This window comes from Takifugu rubripes, chromosome 1 (genome assembly GCF_901000725.2).
Source record: "Takifugu rubripes chromosome 1, fTakRub1.2, whole genome shotgun sequence".
Taxonomy (NCBI): Eukaryota; Metazoa; Chordata; class Actinopteri; order Tetraodontiformes; family Tetraodontidae; genus Takifugu; species Takifugu rubripes.
In genome coordinates, this window is record NC_042285.1 from 18,378,640 (window position 1) to 18,399,378 (window position 20,739).

General features: G+C 42.6%; 2 protein-coding genes across 4 annotated transcripts in view; one reads left to right on the forward strand and one right to left on the reverse strand.

Moving 5' to 3' along the window:
- Nucleotides 1–838: 838 nt before the first annotated feature.
- Nucleotides 839–18,792, reverse strand: frmpd4 (FERM and PDZ domain containing 4). Of its 3 annotated transcripts, none has more exons than XM_029846985.1 (17): nt 18,591–18,792; nt 13,340–13,456; nt 9,669–9,829; nt 9,376–9,478; nt 8,598–8,643; nt 7,881–7,985; nt 7,362–7,469; nt 7,009–7,140; nt 6,568–6,687; nt 6,329–6,465; nt 5,982–6,108; nt 5,684–5,773; nt 5,420–5,602; nt 5,121–5,253; nt 4,072–5,046; nt 2,476–3,684; nt 839–2,046 (listed from the first exon to the last, which is right to left on the reverse strand). In XM_029846985.1, the coding sequence occupies exons 1-17, from the start codon at nt 18,629–18,631 to the stop codon at nt 839–841; spliced, it is 4,995 nt and encodes a 1,664-aa protein (XP_029702845.1). In that variant the 5' UTR covers nt 18,632–18,792. The 3 variants fall into 3 exon arrangements, with proteins under 3 accessions (XP_029702845.1, XP_029702847.1, XP_029702851.1); XM_029846991.1 differs by having other exon boundaries at nt 1,917–2,051; XM_029846987.1 differs by lacking the exons at nt 13,340–13,456; nt 18,591–18,792 and adding an exon at nt 12,935–13,186.
- LOC101075133 (rho GTPase-activating protein 6-like) overlaps nt 9,651–20,739 on the forward strand; it is a 29,369-nt gene continuing 18,280 nt past the window's right edge. Inside the window, exon 1 of the mRNA XM_029847063.1 lies at nt 9,651–9,859. The gene's annotated coding sequence lies outside the window, so the exon portion shown is untranslated. The remainder of the gene's footprint in view (nt 9,860–20,739) is intronic.

Below are 20,739 nucleotides of genomic sequence, written 5' to 3' on the forward strand. Positions count from 1 at the left end.
ATTTAAAATGCCACCTCACAGCTAACTATAACTATAGATGGCCATTATACGGTATAAACACGCAGCGTTTGTCCACCCAAGAAAAATGGGCCTAATCATCATTAATGCAAAAGTGTTACCAACACAGGCTTGACCAAATACTGGAATCATGAATTATAAAATAAGGGTTTGAAACAAAACACAAAGCAACATTACCCTCCGAGGATTTTAGGAGCATTTCTATGTTCACGCAATCAGCCCATTATTCCAGATTTGTTCAGAAAATCTTGAAAATAGGATGTTAAGTAGTGTGGGGAGGTTGAAGTAAACAGATGGCAGTTCCTGTTTACTGCAAACACAAACAGACCAAAGCAATTTGAGATTTTCTTTTTCTTTTTTGAAAGTCTTGATCTTTTTAATAGAGCTGGAAAAAAGTAACAACAAAATTGTGAGTGTTCATGTGTAAACCAACACATAAAAAACATGACTATTGTTTATTGACCTCTTGTTCTGTGCAACAAGTTTTATGTATATTATGCATTGCTCCAACAAAGTTACTTTCAGTCTTTAAACAGGATACGTTCAATGTTGTGATAATCTACTACTTTTACCCCTAATATAACAAAAAACATTAAAATAAACTATGGTATGTAATATTAGATCATATATTTAGGTTCATATGCTTCGTAGAGGTTGTCATATATTTAAAACTTTAATTATTCATTAATTATATTTACTTTACATATTAAAATATTGTATACACAAGGCAAATATACTTTTTTTTCACAGCAGTGTCATGTCGGTTTTCAACCCATGTCTCTTATGTATGGCTTTAAAATCACTAATCAGGAAAATAAGATTATTTATCAAGCAGTGTTTCCAGTGAATGAATTAGTGCATTTATAATAGCAGACATGGTGGCAGAGTGATGCAACAATGCATTCACACTTTGGTCAGTGGGGAGGCTGCCTGAAGCCGCCTCAGCAGCTTTCAGCAGACATACGTAGTTCATGATGACCTCGTCCACTTTAGCTACCACAGCACGCTGCTGGTTCTCAACGCTCAGCCCTTCCACCAGCGACATGCAAGCTTGGGTGAGGCAGCACAGTGTGTGGAAGCTGTGTGTCAGAGTGAGCAGTAACTCTTCTGGGGTGCCGTATTCCACCGTCATCCGACCGCAGGTGCTGTTTAGTACTTTAGCCTGCATAGAGAGCAACTCTGAAAATGAATCAGCCTCACCGACCTGCTCCTCACCTCGGCACAACTGGCCCACGCTCGATCGCAGCACGCTGGCTATCTCTAAGGCATCCTTCCTTGCAAGTGCAAACCCTGTGTGAAGGCTGTAGGTTTTTCCCTTCATGGAATTTACACACGCTAGCCTGGATTTAAGGCTCGTGTCATTTGTAGCTGTGGTTGTGTTCTCCTGGTGGGATTTCGAGTCAGCTTTCAAAGCAGCTGAGAAAATGGAGGATAGAAAATGTGAGGATGTCTCCTTGTCTTCATCATCACCATCAGGATTTGTCTTCCTCCATGGGAAACAGCGACTGAATGGCCCATGACACCTTGATGCATCCAGCCTTGATGATGAGGACCCTGGCAGAAAAAAAGAAGCCCCCCTTAGTAGTTTCTTCTCAGACATACTTGATGTGACAGAACCCTGGGACAAACTTTTGGGCAAGATTTTGGCAGAGCATATGCTCTGCTCTCCTTCAGTTTTCTCAGATTGGAAATGTCGGCTGTTGCTCTTCCCTGTAATCGTGGCTTTGGTCTTATCTATCAACGCTTCAAAGCTCCTGGAACTCGGGATCATGGTACTCCAGCTCCTCCTGGGCATCCAAATCCTGTGAGGCTTTTTGAAGCTGCCTGATATTGGTTCAAATGAAGATCCATCTAAATGGAGAGCCAGGTTCTGTGGATCAGTCTCAGGTGGGGACTGTGGTAGCCAGCTGGGATCAGCACTACTTCTTAATGAAGATGGTGATGTGGTGATGGTGGTAGTCGTGACACTGGTCCCATTACATACAGCCAAAGATGCCTCTTCTTCACCTTTCTTCAGTTGTGTGCAAGCTACACTAGGGGTACAGGAAACAGAGGACTGTTAAGCATCTCCAGGTGCACTTAAGCATGTCACTAACTAAATACCTGACACATTCTATGCTTAATTCCTTTTAATCTTTAATCTGTCGACTCTCATGATTTTCTTTCAAAAGAAAAAAAAAATTATTGTCATTTTCTCATTCCTGAACAGCCTGTCTCATGTGATGCTTTGACTTCATTCAGGTTCAGTACAACAGTTTTCCTGTTATATAAAGATAATCTTTACGTTTTTTTTTTTTTACAGCTTTTTGGTCGATTTCAATATCTTTTTCATCACAATTGGACACCCTGAGGTCTAACTGACATTTTAAAAAGTATATTTGTATGTCCCCTTTGTCTGCGCTGATGAACTACAGTAAAATACCGCTTCCGTTCCTTCCCCTCTTTTTTTAGTTTTACCTGTGGTTTCCTTTATCTTCGCAATGCGTTGCCCACTCTCCCGTGTAATCCCGAGACCTGGCTCAGCACTGGTGGCTGCGTGAATCTTCCTCAGCAGAGTGGGGTCTATGGGATGGCCGACTTTGCCCTGACCCGGGGGCCCATAAGCTCTTTCCTCAGTAGTTACATAACCCAGGCCCTTGATTGAGGACTCAGAGAGAACATGCATATTGTCTGTGACACAAAGAGGAGAATCCATAGGAGTTGCGCAGCTACTGCTGCCTGTGCTACAACCAGCATCTATAGAGGAACACTGTGAGCTTTGCAGGGAATGAACCCCCTCACTCTGTAAAGATGACATGCGCTTGTTTAGGTGGCATTCGTATAACCGCGTGACATCTTGCTCTGATGATGCCATCTTAATTTGATGTTGCTGAATGTTATCTCGTGACGCAGCATCTCCATCTGCTGGGACTGGTCCCTTGGAAGGAGAGAGCAGATGAGGATGTAACAGTTGGCTTCTATCAATGGAGTCCTGCCTCTCTCCTTTTGCTGTCAACCTGTCTGTGTGGGCAGCCTGTGAGTCATTTGTGCATTCTGGGGCAAGATTTTCTGCCATTTTGTTCCCAGGAACTCTCTGCTGCCAGTTTTGCTGCCTGTCTTTCAAGTGGGTTCGCCCCAGATCCAGTTGATTCATGTAGTAAGAATCTCGCACAGTGAAAGCATTATATTTCCCAACAAGATGAAGGGGCTCTTCTTTAGCCAAGTCTTGAGCCGTCATGTGAGATCTGTCAAAGGATTCACAAGCATCTCCTTGGATTCTGCCCTCTGCCTCCCTTGGCTTCACTCTCTGCCTGCCCATGACTGAGCCCATCTGCATCTTAGTGAAGTATTCACTCACTGATTTGTTCTCCATCGCCACTGGCTCCATCTCACCACCGTCGGAGTGAAAAATCTGACAGGAGGTGACGACAGATGATTTCGCCTCCTCCTGTTGCTCGTGGGGGTTGTACTGCATAGCTGCTGTGCGATTATCACCAGGTGCAGTGACCTCTGCCTTTTCCTCATTCGTTCCATGGTACCCTTCTGTCAATGCCATGTGCATCCTCAGGTGATTTTCTGAGAGTCTCTGAGCAGCCGTCAACTCTGAGCTCTCTGTCATCTCGGAGGAATTTGTCTCGTTGCCAGAATCTGAAGACTCAGGGCTAAATGCTCGTGATATTTCTACACCTGCGTACCACACAGAGACAAATACCTCATTAGCAACATCACATATTTAAATATCAAATATGTGTCATGGTAATGGAAGTGATGATGATGATAACTGAAATTTACTCTAATCAGAATTGTATGTGATGAAGACATGAACAACATACCTGTGAAAGTGTAGTGATTTGCAATAAGATAATTTAAAAACGGCATAAATATGACAAATCATGACAAAATGAATGATACTGTAATGAATACAATTGTGCTGTATGATGAAATGAATGAACAGATGCTCACACAAATGGAAACGAATGGAAATGAACTTTATTGAAAAACAACAAATCAAAAGTAAATGGCTGGAACATGCACAGTGTTAATGAATAAATGTTACAATAGTGAAAGTTGAACCTGTACTACTCTCGGACTGTGCAGGACTCTGTTCCTCAGATGCAGCAAGGGCTTCCAGTGCTTGCAAGGTAGTCACCACTGCATCGTTCAGAGGCTCCGTGTGGCCCTCGGCCTGGTGGGAGGGCACCGAATCTATGAGAGACACCGGGATATCATTGCAGGCTCCTTTGGGCCGTGTACCGGCCCCTTGCTGCTCCTCCTCATCAGAGCTGTCCCTGAACCCTGGGGGGGGAGCAGCGATTGCCAGGTTTAGTGAGTGAAGCAGTACGTCATTGTCCTCCTCATCATTTCCTTCCGGCGGAGGAGGGAGAGAGGTCAAGTCAATGATGTCATCACTAGACTCTGACAGCGAGAGTAACATGGGCTTATCAATGTCACTCATCACCATGTCCTCTTCACAGCTGATGTCATCCTCGTCCTCGGCATCATCTGTCATCTCTGCATAGCAGATATCATGCAACAGGGGCTCCTCAATGCATTCTGAAGGACCAAAGATTTTGGTGGCATAGTGATAACCTTCTCCATCTTCTATAGTGTCCATCATCCTATAGTCCTCACCAAGACGTCTATACATTGGGCTTTGATTGTCCTGACCGTCTGGGCCCTCATCCATTAGTCTCTGGTAGCCCAGATTTTGGGGATTTACACTGTCTAATGGAGGATCACCAAATATGAAGGAGACCTTTGCATTCCTGGAGTCCTGTGGTTTTGACCTAGGGACATTTACATAGGTCTGGGAACAAGGGATCCGACAGCACTCCACTCTTTCTGCCATCTGCACTGAGTGCTGGGGCTGGTGGATCTCAGTTATGTAGAGTGGCTGGCTTTCACATCTTGCATGGTCGAGGTAGTCACCCTCCAGTTCAGAATAATCTTGGCTGCACCTCTGGATATTTCTGTCTTCACATCCTTTACTGGGCGTGCTGTATGTGCACTCGATGGCCTGATAGTTCTGCTTTGCTCTCGCCGCATGGCCTGCAAAGAGGAACCAGAACTGTTAGTTTTCTAAAACTGCTTTTTCGGTCACCTTGTGATCACTTCACACGTACTTGTTTCCTTATTGTCTGTGTTTTTGGCCACGTTGAAGATAGAGCGGCGTGAATCCACCAGTAATCTGTAGTATCCAGCAGTCAAACAGGCCAGATTCATTGCATCGACAGACTCCATTAAGAGAGTGATTGGCTGTGAAAGAGGCAGATAAGCCATGAGTGCAAAACAAATGGGAGAGTAGAGCTGGACAATGTGATTCGAATGTCTGCTGAAACAAGCACCTGGATGAAGCCAGGTAAAGCTTTCATACACTAATATGTGCTTTATTATGTTAAAAAGCAGATGGTGTATTATTAACCTTTACATCCAGAACATGTAGTTCCACTCGAACCCTGTTCTCATCTTCTGTGTACATCTCAATGCGGTTGACATGACTGAAATCGGCCAGAAGGGCCACTAGGTTTGTTTTGGTGTTGATCACATGACTTATTCCATATTTGGGCCCAACTAAAAGCGTCACCTCTGTGTGCTTCTCTCCTTGCTGTAAAAGAACACACACAGTCACACATGGAGCACCTATTTATCACATTTTGAATAGAGCGACAGAAAAGGTTTCACTCACAACTAGTGTGGATTTAAACACACGTCCTCCATACAGCCTCAAATCACTGAGGTACTTCAGATAATGAACCTTTGCTTGCAAAGCAGTCAGCTGGAATAGAGAGAAAATAAGCAGGAGCTGAAATGATTTAAAGGGGGTAATTACAGCACTATGTGATGCTCAGGCTTTCAAAAGTGTAACCTGATCTGACTAAATAAGCAGCCAGTGCCATTGTTTTGAATAATACCCATCCACTAGGTGGCAGTCACGAGTCTATTAAGATGGAGTGAAAATATAGTAAAAGCGTGACACACTCCACCTTTTTGCCAGGTGGCACCAGGTTTTGGTTGGTTTTCAGGATGTGAGTAAGGGCTTTTTTGATGTTCTTCTCTTTCATGCTAGACAGCACAGCAGGAGGCAGAAACAGCGCCAGACCCCACTCCTTCCTGCAGACAAATTATTCATCCAGATCACAGAAAGTCATTCAAAGCCTCATTATTCTTGATTGGCTTTAGTCAAACTTGGGTTAACTTATCAAGAAGGATATACCTTCTAGCACCGAAGAGGAAAGTTTACATTGGGGTCATTGTGTAACAGTAATATCTTCAAATTATTTATGGGAAACATCAAAATGGCTTCCAGCCCACATATGTGCAATGTACTTACTCAATATACTTCAGGGAAACCTTCTGGGACTGTTTGGTGTTGATGGTTAAAATATACATCTGGAGTGCAGCCAGATGAAGGGCTGTGTCATATTTCAGCTCTGACCCAAATCTCTCCAACACCACATCATTACAGCTCTGAAGGAGTCAGACAGAACAGGAGGAGCTAATGATCCTGACATCCAAGACACCAGCACATATACAGCAGCCGTGTGTTTGTGGAGCCATCATGGTTTTCACCTGAACATAGAGGTATTCAAATGCCACTGCATCCCTCCTCAGCAGCTCCACAGGATCCTTTGGAACAAAAGTGAGGCGAAAAAAGCACTTCATCTTGTGCGACCCTGGCCTCTGTGTCACCTATAGCACCAGGAAGCAATTCATCAGATATTGGCTTGTAGTCAACGTGCAATCCTAATCAGTTTGAGGTGACACTGTGATACATCCAGCTTCTGCTTTGACTAAATAGCCACAGTAGGTGTGACCGTAAATCCAAAATTACAGAAGACATCTCTTTATGAAAATCAGGTAAATAGATAAGGTAATCAACGTAATGCTGTCAATTTAGTAGAAAAAGTCACAGAAAATAGGCTGCAGTTGTCAATGTAATGATATTTGGAAACTAAGGGCAAAATAGATATTTATTATCCTTGTTCAAAGGACAAGAAAGGTCTGCCTCACCTGAGTTAGCATCTCCTGCTCATGTAGGAGCATAAGTTTGCTGGCAGATCCTTCAGCTCTTTGCTCCAATGCCAGAGAGAAATGCTCAATGCTCTTGATGGATAACTTTTCTTGCAGGGTCAAGATAACATCCTTTATTATAAAAAAAATTCTGTGGTTATTGTTATGATTGTGCAAAGTCATATGAATGATCACAGTGGAACACAAACGCAATTCATAACAGATTCAGTAGAACCCTCCTATGATTGGCCACTTTGAGCTTAATCTTTTTACAACATAATTTCAATTCAGAACAGCACTAAAGATTATGCAAGAGCATTTCAGAGTGAAGCAGGCTTCTTCCCAGCACCTACCTTAATAGATGTGTTGCTGTCAAATTTAAATGATTTAGTCTGCCCATTCTCCAGGTACACTTTCAGAACATTTGGCATAAAAAGCAGTGAGTTGTCCTTTATCGTTTCCTGAGGATGAAAAAAAAAACACTTGATCAATAAATCCCAGCTTTATATGCAGGATTTGCTAATACTCTGAAAGTTAAAGTGCAGCACAGTGGAGTAATTTTTGATTGTCTAGGTATTTCCCCCCCCCCCCAAGATATCTTTAAACTAAAATTGTAGGGAGTGAGTAAAAACAAACAAACATAAGAGTAACGTAACTGTTGGGTTTGGTCTAACACTGCCCTTTCCAATCAATCATTAGACACTCCCACACTTTCATCACGCTGATGCTATTGTGATAAGATAAAGACAGACAGGAGATGAATGTCTTGCTTATGTGTGTCATATTTCACATGTGGTGATGTGACTGCTGCCAGACACTTGTTTGAAGCTACAGCTTCACTCTTCACCATGTTAACAGAGTGAGCAACTTACAGGGACCTGGCCGTTGATGATGACCTCCTCAGCGAAGCGGACTTTGACAGGGTTAGTCTTTAACTTCGCCTTTTTGGCCGCGCTAATGAACGCTGATTTAGGTGACTGTTGATAGAAAAATGAGAGAAAAGCCAACATTAAAAAAGAAAACCCAACATTCTTGGGATGTGTTTTATTCAGCAATACAGAGTTCTTGCTTATAAAAGCATCATGCAACAAAGAGGACTTTTTGTGCAGCAGGTTTTTATGCAATATCCACTCTCTGCCTTTCAGGAAATAACGTGAGGTATACTATAAACCTTTTTAATGTTGTCTGTGAACACACAGCGCTATTGTGAAGTCAAGTAATTTCATTTCCACTGACTTGTTTGGTGACCTGCCATTAAAGGTGGCAGGTCACATGATTATATGCTCATGACACAATGTGTTCCTCGCCATCTGGTGCTCAATGACTGGTGGTAAATGTCAACGACAGGTTTATCTGAGGTCTTTGGAGAATGTTACAACATGAGATGTCATGGAAACACACACTCCCTTTGAGCAACTGGGCAATAATAAGGCAATCGGCTACATTAACGCTGACAGATTGCCAACATGAACATATGGCAGGATTAATTACTCATTTTCATAGAGTTGATGAAGAAACCGGCAGCACTAAATACACAAGAGCCCATTAAAATGCGCGTGACTAAAGATGTAGGAGATGGAGAAACTCACTGGGTACGGCTGAACAACCGTCAACAGTATGGACTCCTTGCAGCTCCTGCAGGACATAGAAATCATTTACTTGTAAGTTGCTTTCCTTTTAAAATAAGAAGGTCTTTGGTATCATTATGTCCTAGTGGTCCACTGCAGAGGCTGAGCTCCCAACCCACGCACCATGGTGGGGGCTATCACACGGATACGTTTGCCTGTAGTAATGTACTGTTTACAGACTGCTGCACAGGTCGTTCGAGGACTAAACACTCACCGGCAGCTATTCAGGCACACCACAGATACTAATTTAATGAGACACATGAAGGAACATTAACACCAGCTACCCGTGAAGCCACGATGAATGGAGCAGGTGGATGCAAAAACAAAAACAGAAATTAAGGACCTTCCAAATATACAGCTTCTTTTATGTTATTAAAAGCATGTCTGCATAAATATTGACATTAAAGCTCTTACAGTTTATCGAAAGAAAATCAGAGACATTTTATTGGCGTTTAGTGTTTTTTACTGTCATTGGCAGATATGAACAAAACAAATTGCTTTCTCACGTGTGTGGGCTCATGTGCATGAAGTTGAAACACTCACATTTAATGCGACAACCTTTTCAATACAAGTGTATTTACACAAAGCTAACTATTATAACTAGCGAGTTGTCATTGATCTCCAACTAATTTTATGACCTTGAAATGTACCTTTAGTCAACAGTTGTGATCAACTGCATGATTAGCAGCAGCAGCTGTAACAGAGGCAAATGAAATCGAACTATATTGCACTGTCATACCTGACAAGGTCGATCACCCTCTCTCTTGGTGCAGAGCTAACTGGCTCATCGTTAATCATGATGATCTCGTCCCCTGGGATGAGCTTGCCCTCTGAAGGACCTCCTGCCAATGCACAAAAGCACAATCGTTTCAAACCGTTTTGTTTCTGACAGCACTGATGAATAACTTTCGTTTTGTTCGTAACTGGTGTGACCTGACCACGTTTTCCTCCTTCCTCTTCAGCCTTTGTTCACTACAGCTGAAAATTCACACTAGTCAACCAGAGTTCCAACATACAGCTGGGATTCTTTACCTGGCGTGACTGAGCGGACCACCACCGGTTTCTCGCTGCCTGCAACAAATCCAAAGCCAAGCACTGGGTCCCGTCTCATCTCCACCTTTCGGGGAGCTGGTGGCACAAACTTGTCCCCGTCCAGACGGACCTCCTCCAGGGAGCTGCTCTGGGAGACGTGACTGTTGGTGAAGAGGAGCAGTCTGATCAGGGTATGTGTTTTGATCGTTCTGCTGAGTGTGATGTGACAGCAAACCAAACATGTCAGTAATAATAACTGTTGTCTAGAAAGCATCTTCTTAGCTCATCTTAAAATCCTACTGTTTAAAAAACAGACCTCTAAATGCCATTTTCAAATGAGGCCTGCAAAAATAGAACATGTGGGCGATGGGATCCAGTCTCCAATGTTTGTGCTCTCACACTGCAGATATCCACTGCTGCAGTCTTCTTCTGCTTCCTAACTAACGGCTTTTACCTGGACACATTAATAATGATGCAGAACTGACATGATGTGTGCAATGCTGAAAGATGCTGAAACCTTCAGAGGCAAAGCTTCTCTTTAGAGCCTTAACCGTCTGGATCCTAATCCTCTAGAGCCTTTCCATTTTTACCCCTGTTGCTTCGTGAGCTTGACAAATGCGCACAGACTGTGTAACTTTCACATGTTCTCTCATTAGAGCCTTTTCAGTGTCTCTCTGGCAGCCAAAGCAGCAGCACCAGCTCTGCATGGTGCCAGGCTCGGTTAATTAAAGCCGTGGGTGCACAGTGTGTAATTCACAGTTATTCTTGACACATGTACTGTTCACCACTAAATACTTACAATTATTCTCTCACAGTACAAAGACACAGTGAGGTCTGTCAATTGTTTTTCAAGACTGGAAAAAAAAGAGTGACAACTTGAACCAACTGTTAAAAGCAAAGTGACTGTCAACATATTTTTGGAGGAGAGTTGAAGGATCCTCTCCAAGAGCTGCAAACCTGGAGAGTAAAGCAGGTGTCAGAGTTCTTAAAAATGGAAATAAAGTGGTACGCACATCAATGCAGTTTGTTCACCATAATCTTTTTAAGGCTTATCCTTTGCGATGAAACTTTTTTTTCAACCTTTCCTACAGTAACACAATTATGAGCATTTTTAGTTTATGGCTGTAAAACGTCTTTTCGACAATTAAAGCTTCTGCTGATGCTGATAACAAAGGTCTCTTCACGCTGCATCTGCAGTGTCTGATTGAACACTTCGCTGGAAAGACAGAATGAAATCTCTGTCTCCACTATGAATTTAGCTTTTAGCTTCTTTATTTGAGACACTTGAACATCAAAAGTGATTGTGTGTGTGTGTGTGTGTGTGTGTGCAAAATGCGAAATATAGAGAATATCACAAAAATGCACATGCATGGTTTAAGACCGGAGAATGTGTGAGGCATAAAACAACTCTCTCAAAGGCAGCAGGAATCTGTCTTAACTTTATTAACTTTTTTAATTAACTAACATTTTTTATTTGAAACTGTATACATAATAACATAATCTGCCAGTAATCTACGATCTACAATCATTAGTAACTTTAATACTCCTCCATTTTAGTGTAATTTAAAAATCCCTGCGTACAAATTTAGAAGAGGATTTTAATGATGGTGCATCTTTATATAATATTTGCATATTGTTTTTTTGAGTAAATCTCTGACATGTTTGTAATTATCATTTCTCAGCCATGAAGTCATTAGGAGACAGTAGTTCAACTGCATAATATATTAATTTCAGAAGTGTTATGAACATGTAGAGACTCAATTATAATGTAGGAATAAATTATTTCCATTGAAAACACACCCACGAGGATTTGCACGCTCATCCCAACCATGTGGAACAGCATAATAAGGACCACGCAAACAAAATGTCTCATTGCCTATTGGGGGTAGATGCCAAAATATCAAATGAATTATTCATTGGTGCATTTAGTAATTGTTTATAGAGCTGTTTAATTGTTGGAGTGCAATAAGCATTTTAACCAAGGGAAATATTTTCTACATGTAAATGTTGATTGTTGATTACGAAGGGAATAAGCCATCAGCCCTTCCCCTAATATCAGAATAACATATACCTGTGGTCTTCCACTTCTTTTTGCTGTAAGATTTGATGTGGAGAGATTTTGTTTGGTGTGTTTTGTTTTTCCCTTCTGTAAACGAGACATTCTGCAGATTTGGAACAAATCCAAATTGTACGGACGCGTGCTTTTGGGAAGAACACTGTCTCTTCCCTGCAAGGCCACCTGCTCCACATGGCCTGATTCCCATTGTGCAGACAGCCATGTATCTAATGATCCTTAATCATACTCATTAGCTGCTACACAACACTCTATACATCAGTCAAACAATGTGCTCTGAACAATGCAGGTTTCAAGGTGAACAAACAACTGTTAGCTGTCTGAAGGCTTGTTTCCCTCTTGTTTTGATTAAGCAGATTTGTGACCATGTTTTGGCGGGTCTTTATGACAATAAGCAACATCCTGTGAATGCATTCTCACTCTTGTTTGGTATTCATATATTTGGCATGGCTGAAACACAAACATCACTTTAAATCAAATGACCTCGACAATTTTTAGAGCGCCAGATTTGTTTAGCACACCTGAAAAAGAGTTGGACGAAGGGGGCTTCAGTACTGCAGAAGCCAGTGTTACTTAAAGCAGCCCTCCAGTAAAAACCTCCAGCTCTCTCCAAAATAAATGTCATCTAAGTCGAATGCAGCGAGTCTCACTAAATTTTAAATAGCTGCTGCTGCTCCTGTCACGTAGACTGAACACGCGACACAGTAGGATTTGTTATACCAGCCGTGACAAACTGATGACGACAGAAAATCACAGATACAGATGTTCGATTATTCATGAGTCTTCCATTAATGTAGCTAAAGCAGCCTCGGCGAGCTGCCTCAGCCATGCATACTCTGCATCCAGCACTTCCATTGCTCCTTGCTTCTTATATAACTCCTCTGACATCACGTTTCTCATGCTATAACCCGTGTGTGACAAGTGCACAATGTGAAACCCTGCAAATATTTGCACGGCTTATTCACTTCGAAATTATAAAGACACAAAGGGCACTGCAACCTCCTGTAACGCTATTTAAGCAACAATACTGCAAAACAGAGCTAATATCTCACACATGCAGGATAAAAAAATTCCCCCACAGTTTTAGAATCAACACATCACATGAAACATTATAATAAAAAAAGCCCACACACTTGTTACACAGCGATGTGCGCACAAGCTTGCAAACGGAACCAAGAGAGTTTCACTTTACCTGCCTGTGCAGATATCCTGAAGTGACAGTTCGGAAGGATCGATTACGCTTGTAGCCCTTACAACCCAGTGTCCTCTGACACACGTGCGCACCCTAAGCTCAAAAACAGGCTAATTCCTTCACCATCTCCAGCATTTCTTTCCCTCTCACTCTCAGCCATCTCCTTGCATTTGAGAGACAGCATGAGGAGCATTGTGGGTGTGTTTGTCAGAGAGAGGGAGAGAAAGGAGGAGAGGAGGCAGGGCAGAGTGTGCGCAGCAGTGGAGAGAACAAGGAATCAGTATTCTGTATGCACAGATGGAGACAGTGTGGGAGCTGGAATAATCACAGGTTTGCGAACCATCTAAGACATCTGGGACAGAGGAAGCCCCCCCGCCCCCGCAATTCTTTAAACACTGAACTTACTCAATGTAACAGTCGCGCCCGTCTCTATTGGTACCCATGTCCCATCCATTGGGAGGTGTGTGTGACGCGCTCCAGGTTCCTGATGGGGGCGGCCAGCCTGAGGATTTGGTTCTGTGGCTGCGGGAAAAGAATTAACATTGAATTTATATCAAAATCTTTATCTAACATGCAGTCATGTATTCTTAAGTAAAACAAGCCTATTCCTCTTACATTTTAAATAATACAACATCATCACAGGAATAAATGTGACAAGATGCGAAACACTTCTGCTCCAATGCTGTGAGACTGATCCAGTGTGATAAACAATGTCCCATAGTCGCAGTTCACTTAGTGAATACCAATCAAATTAATTATGTAAGGCTGACATACAGGCGGAGTTGTCGTGCCTCACTCTTGTGCAAAGAGAGGCATGAAATTGGGTTCATTTCTGGATGTTGGCAAGTTCTTTTCACCCAAAAAAAGTCGGGGGGAAGTTGGGGGTGGGGGGGGGGGGGGGGTATTCTTATGAATCACTTTTTGATTTGATAAAGGTTTATCAGAAGACGTACACGCAGCCGGGACCTTCTTTCCATTAATTGCATGAAGGATGTCTTGAAGACTCAGATTCAGCTGATTCCTTCAAGCAACTTCAATTCTGCAAGTAATTTTCCTACTGCGGTCCCAGGTTTCCAGAGTGAATTTACACAGACCTGAGACAAAACGCTTTTGTCTCCATCCCCACGTTCCCTTTATCTCTGTCTTTGTCTCAGCACACTGGCCGGCCTATGAAAGCGGCGGCGCTAGGTTATGTCACTTCAAAGGCTTGTCTGCCATGTAACAGGCCTCTGCACATTTATTATTCAAAGCTTCTCTTCCTCCCAGGTCCAAATGTTTCCCCAGTTATGGTAGAGGGAACACACACACACACACACACACACATGCATTTTAGATTTTTTAGATAATACACTAACCAGTTGTTGCTACCCTAATCCTAACAATCCCAAATAACCCCCTTAACACACCCATAACCTAAACATAATTCTAACATCAACCTTAGATTAACCAGGTCTTAATCCTCAAACAGTCCTTTGGAAAAGTAGCTCACCTCCAAAAAATGTCCTCATTTTGCTAATAGAATGAGTATATTGGTACTTAATATGTAGTAAATACAAGGACACACACACACACACACACACACACACACACACACACACACACACACACAATTAAAAAAGTAACAAAAGAAAAACAAATTTCACCCCCTTATTTAAAAAATACCTTAACAACGAGATGGTGGGAGTAAATAACACAGTTATTTTTCTTCTGCTAATAATCAAGATAATAATTGGTTGCCTGAAGTGATGTGATCTCGTTCACCATACAGTAGTATGTTTAGGAAATCTCAGCGTTTCTGCATGAATATGGATTGTTCTGACCTACAGTACATTAGCTGGGAGAGGGCCTTGATGGTGTATATTTAGAACATTTCTCCTGCAGCTCAAATGATGTGTTTGGGCACAACAGGATACTGTCTGACATGGGTAGAGCCACGTTCACCTCATTGATGAGTCGTCATTTCAGCTCAAGGGCCAACAGCCATGTTTGTTTGGCACTAAATTACATTAATTCAAGTCGAAAGATGCAGCTATTAAAGGCTGAGGAGCTGCAACAAATAAATGATAGAACGTGAGATTTAGTTCTGCAGGACTGCACATTAACCAGTCACATTGATGTTGTTTTCATCCACTGCTTTGTAAAATAAAAAAAGCACAAACATATTGGACTTACAATCTTTGCTGTAGCGCTCTCAGAATGTGCTGCGGTTCTGAACAACCGCTCGACCAAACCCATTTTCTGCCCCTCGCTCACAGCATGCCTGTATCAGTGGAGGTAGGGTGATCTTTGATTTCTTCTCTGTGCAGCTGGAGTTGCATTATTCCACTGAGTCACAGCGAACAGAGGCTACAGAGGCACAGTGGTGGACAGTGAAACTGATCTCTCTCAGCCAGCATTAATAAATGATGCCTGCACACAGTCACACTAGACTAAGTAATCGAGCGCCAAGTGGGCAAGACACGCTGCACAATTCATGAGCAGGTTACCCAAGAGTCAGAGGGAAAAGCAGCGAGCGGCGTGGCGAGTGAACGTAAGCCCCCGCCACCCTTCCCTCAGGACATGAACGCAACATTACTACAAACCTTCCATGACCATGATTTAAAGCCCGTGGGGGGGGGGGTTCTGTGGGGGCTGTGCTAGTCAGACCTGAGACGATTTTTATCTCCAGATTGAATGGTGGGGCTCTATCGATGCATCTATCTGAATTAAAGAAAGATCATATTTCAGAAGTTTTTAACAATTAAATCCTTTTCTATTTTGTGGTTGTTGTCTTTTTCTGTAATACTGATATTTAAAGCACCGTTACCCTCATTACAGTTTAAAGAGGCTGTGAAGCTGCTCGCCTGCTGCTCGGGATTTTAGCAGAGGTACGTGTGCAAAGAGAACCTGTTAATATGATTCAGTCCAAACTGCAGGGAGACAGATGAGATGAGCCATCTCATTGGAGGAGGCCCAAGAAGACTGCTTCTCTCTCTCAGACTGCACAAAAGGCTGCCTTTTGTTTTCTAAAATAGCTTCCATCCACTTTGCCGACCTTCTCCAGTCTAGTTATTTGGTCAATTTGACAGCAGAAGAGAACGTAGTCAAATACTTCATTTCTAGACTAATACCCACAAAAGCACGTAATGGAAGCTATTAGTGTGATTTCAAACTGCTGTCTCATCCCTTTGTCGCACTTTATGACATCACCTCAATGACATCATCACCAGTGTTTAATGTGAGAATATGAGGTCAAATCTGACAAACAAAATTCCCCCGGCACGACAACATGGACTCAGCTTGCAGTCATTTTGGAAGATTCCACTTGGTAAAACTCATTTCAGAATAAAAGCATCCAAACCTCTTTCATAACGAAGATTGCATTTTCATTTTTGACATTGGAAGCAGTGATATTGTTGCCATGGGAAACGACACATTTCTAAGCAGCTCTCTGGTGCCTTTACATTGCAAGGCTTTGGTTATTTAACCTCTATGTAGGAATAACATCGTCTGGGAAGCAGCCCAGCTACGGCGTTCTAACTGATAGCTTCAGGACTAAGTGGGCAGCTAATCATTAAAAGAGTCGAACACAGAAATAAGGAAAGACATCTGTTTTTGCTCCACACTTCTCTGTGTTACATAAAATACAGACTGACAGATTCCCCCCATGGAAACCTGGATTTATCCACTCGGTGCCACTCTGCTTTTATGCTCTCCAAAAGACAGAACTGGATAAATGGATGCTTGCGATGTCTGTCAGCCAGCTGGCATCCCATCTCTGACCCTGAGCCATTTCTAAATAGCTACAAATAATAGACCTTTTGGTCATCATGTACTCTGATGAACATTTAGGCTAATCAATTTGTGTCCAGACCAACGATTTCCTGTACAAAAATTACACAGAGGACACATGCCAAGCTGCAGCTACATTATAGATTTCTGTTTCAAAGCAACATATAATGACTATTTACCATCAGTTGTTCTTGCAAAAACCATTTCTAATGCACACACAAGGACTTCAAATGAACATGACAAGAATTAGGATGTTACACCATAACATAATTGGGATGTTTTGTAATTGCTGTAAAGGGTTGTAGTTCATTTCTGCAAACCAGACTTAATCAGTTAACAGTCCTTCGGTCACTCGAAATGACACTTTTTACTTCAACTCCTCAGATTCATACTCCTTATATGTAAAACAATAAAATATAAAACTGGCTTTTTACACACAAGTGGACAAGATTGTCCTTCGAAAGCTGCACGTTTGCAAAAATGCAGATGAAAATACAACAAAGAAAGATGATGAAAGATCAACAAGCTTTTGTTCTTGACGGCAGATGCGTCTGGGTTTTGCAAAGACAATCATCAGGGTCTCCCTATAAAATGTTCCATCAACCTCAGCGGCTTCCTGCTGAGTTAAATTCTTGTTGGCAGCTGGGCGGGAGAAAACAAAAACTATAAAGCCAGTGTTTTTCTATTGAACTCATCATCAGAGTTAGCGCCGTGTGGCGATATTAGGCCTGACAGGCGGCGGTGATGTCGGTAATCCACTGTGAGCCACATCATAAATGTTGCCATGCTGAGGAAAACTACAACTCCGGCACTTCCCTGTAGGAATGTTTAATTTAAATCCATGATTTGCACATTCATAGAATTAAATTATGCTCTAATGGTATATGGCTACAATGTGCATGGATAGTATAGCGAACTGCTGCCATTGATTCCAGCTGCATATTATGGTGTCGATTACTAAAAGTAATGAGAAAGCTGCAGTCGGTTGATGACTCATACGTGCAATTAATTTCACCCAATCTGGTGGTAAATAAAAGCTGATTCAATATTTAACATTTATGTGACCAGCAGTTCCCACCGTTAGCAGTGGTTCTGATGCAGCCAAGCCCCCATGGAGGATTACTGTCCACTGGGGCAGATTAACTCAATCAAGCAGCCCCATGAGTCCGTTGGTGGGGTGTCAGCCCAAATGACGACTGCATTCCTCGTGACTGCCACTTCACTCTTATGTGTCATACACAGCTCCAAATGGAAACATAAACCAAATATAGGCATATTTGCAGCTATCTCTCTAATTTTCAAGAGTGTTTGTGCATTATTGCCTTTTTTGTGTTGTAAAACAACAAAGAGAAAGGCACACAGCGTGGTCTAGAAGTTTTTATGGCCATAGGCAGATAAACTTGTGGTTTAAGATTAGAATTACTTTTAAAATGAATGAAAAAATGACAAATAATATCTTAAATACAATACCAGAAATATGTTTCTACTGAATGTGAAATGATCAACAACTACATCCTGTGTGTTCCACATCAACATTTAAACAAAGATTATTTTTTTTAATTACAAAAATAAAAGATTTCTGCTTTAGCCGTCATAGGGCAAGCATAAGCCAACAGACCATAACCTGATCTTCGAAGAACTTTGATTTAGATGACAGTTTAGATGAATGAGCTGCAGCTCCTGTGCCCAGTGCTCCCATTTAGCTCCCTGGCCCATTCATATCGCATCATACATGACTGCACAACTTGCCCTCATGGGGGAATCAATAACTCGGCATGATTTATTATCCTAGTCAACATGTGATTCCTTTATGAACGTACATAAGAGCTCCTACTGGAGATGGAACAGGCTCATGCACGGACACAGCAGCATCCATTGGACTCACCCTGACAGCTTCGGCATCTTCACAAAGCTAAACACATCCATGTGTGCTGCTGACTGCAGTCAAGGCTACAAATTTACCATCTGCTTCCCTCCGCATCCATGGTCTCACAGTCTTTTACAGGGACAAATGAACAATTCTGGAAAAAGTGGAGCTTCCACAAGTCAGGTGGCGAGATTAGTCCTGTTGTGTGCGCTTCTGCATGGCTGAGTGATTGCTGTGTCCTCGCGTCAGTGGTGCAAATCCACAGCCCGTGGAAAAGGATCTGGCAGGGCAGCCTCCCCTGGTTACATCCTTCAAAGCATGCCTGTGTTCGCGCCGTTAAGCCACCTTCATTTAATTTCCATCGCGGTGGAATGATGTGCGGGAGCCGCGCAGTAACAACAGCTTTGGAGGGAGGCAGAGAGAGCCGGAGGCGGAGGGAGAGAGGGAGGGACAGGGGTGGCGGCAGTGGTGTGAGATGAGAGTGAAGGAGAGGAATGTGAGAGGACGTTGTGTGGGCATACGGCAGCAGGGGTCACAAGAATAACTGCTAAAAGATGAAGTGGGCTTCCATTTAATTCCCCGCAGGCTTATCTCATCAATCCTCAGCTGTGTGTGCAAAGCAGGAACAGGTTAAAGAGGAGGGAAAGCACGACACACACAGTGTGAGTGTGAAGACAGCAGCAGCAGCAGCAGCTGGAGATGATCTAACATGCCTCAGCTGCACACTGGGGTGTCCAGACTGTGACGCTGCATGTTTGATTTCTCAACAAGGCACCTTCTTAAAAGGCTGTCGCACATTTTAGCGAGCCGGCCGTGACTGCCGGGTGGTTACATGCAGCAGCAAGAGGTGAATCAGCATTCAGAGAGGAGAAGAATAATGCTGTTGTGAGCGGTCCTGGATCACATGGACTGCAACTGCATGCCATCAGAGGCATCAAGTACCAACGTTTCATCATGCTCCTGCTAAGATCAAACAGCATCTCCATAAACTCTCACGTCTCGCTCCATTTACTTGGTGTGAGACATCCTCGGTGGCTTTTGGCCATCTTGCCTTGCTATTTCACACCAGCACCCAAGTGCTGATAAAACAGATAAATGACCTGGAGGGAAATGAAATTAACTAATATTGTTTCGACGGAGGATAAAATCACACCACCACATTAAAAATGACCTTTCATAAATCAACGCCCGGCAGATGAGTCACCTCTGTATCTTTGTCACAAGGCGCCAAGAGACACTTAGCCTCGTCTCAGAGCTGAGCTCTTGGGCAGTTTTAATAAAACTGTAGTTCTAGTAGATTTACTGTATTTCCCCGACCCAACATAAAAAGCAGAATTTAAAAGTTTCATCAATATTAATGGCAAAAATAAAACAGTCCTTCATGCATGAAACTACAGCCAACATGCATCTCTGCTAGGAACTTGCCAGTGTAATAAATGTTTTGTACACAGGAACTTATAGATGTGTGAATGAATCCAGGGTCTAGTAGCAGCCATCCTATATGAGAATGTCACAACTCGTAAGGCTCATGAGGGTGAGTCAGTGTGCCTTTGCTGTGAGTGATACATGTGATCCATGCAGTAAAGAATGTTGTCACTTCTACTCAAGCTCACATTTCTTTGCTACCGTGGAGCAAAAAGATGCAACTGCATGATAATAAAAATGAGCCCGAGACCTGGACTGACCCATTTGGGTTTTTTCCTTGTTTTTTATCCTGGTAAAATCATTGATATTTTAATTAAAATGTTAATTCTATCTGAAACAGAAAAGTTGGTAAGTGCACAACATTCAGCAAACAAGGAGACTATTTGGTTCAAATGTGGCCGTGGTGTCCAGTGATGGGAGGATTTTGAGACTCAACATATTCTGGACGCACACATTTGTCCATGGGCTTGTGGCCTAGAGGCCACCATGAGTGACAGAGGATATTAAGGTCAGACAGAGGCGTGATCTAAGGAGACTATAGCTGAAGCTCTGACCGATAAAGCCCTACTGGCCTGCTGATCCTTAACTCTCCTCGGCCACTGCCTCCATTTTGAAACAGCTGACTTCAGTCATTTCAGCACACTTTCCCCTCTTCAAATCCAGCAGTGCTTAAATTTTTCAAGTCCTGCCTGAATAGACTTTAAATATTTATCTTCAAATCTCAAAGTGGAACCATTTCACA

Bases quoted from the DNA above. Each gene is read 5' to 3' on its own strand.
- frmpd4 (XM_029846985.1), bottom strand. From the start codon at position 18,631: ATGGATGTGTTTAGCTTTGTGAAGATGCCGAAGCTGTCAGG. The intron at 3,685-4,071 runs GTTCAACTTTCA...TGTGGTACGCAG, and splicing joins ACAGTCCGAGAGTAGTACAG to GTGTAGAAATATCACGAGCA. The intron at 2,047-2,475 runs GTAAAACTAAAA...CCCCTAGTGTAG, and splicing joins GAAGATAAAGGAAACCACAG to CTTGCACACAACTGAAGAAA.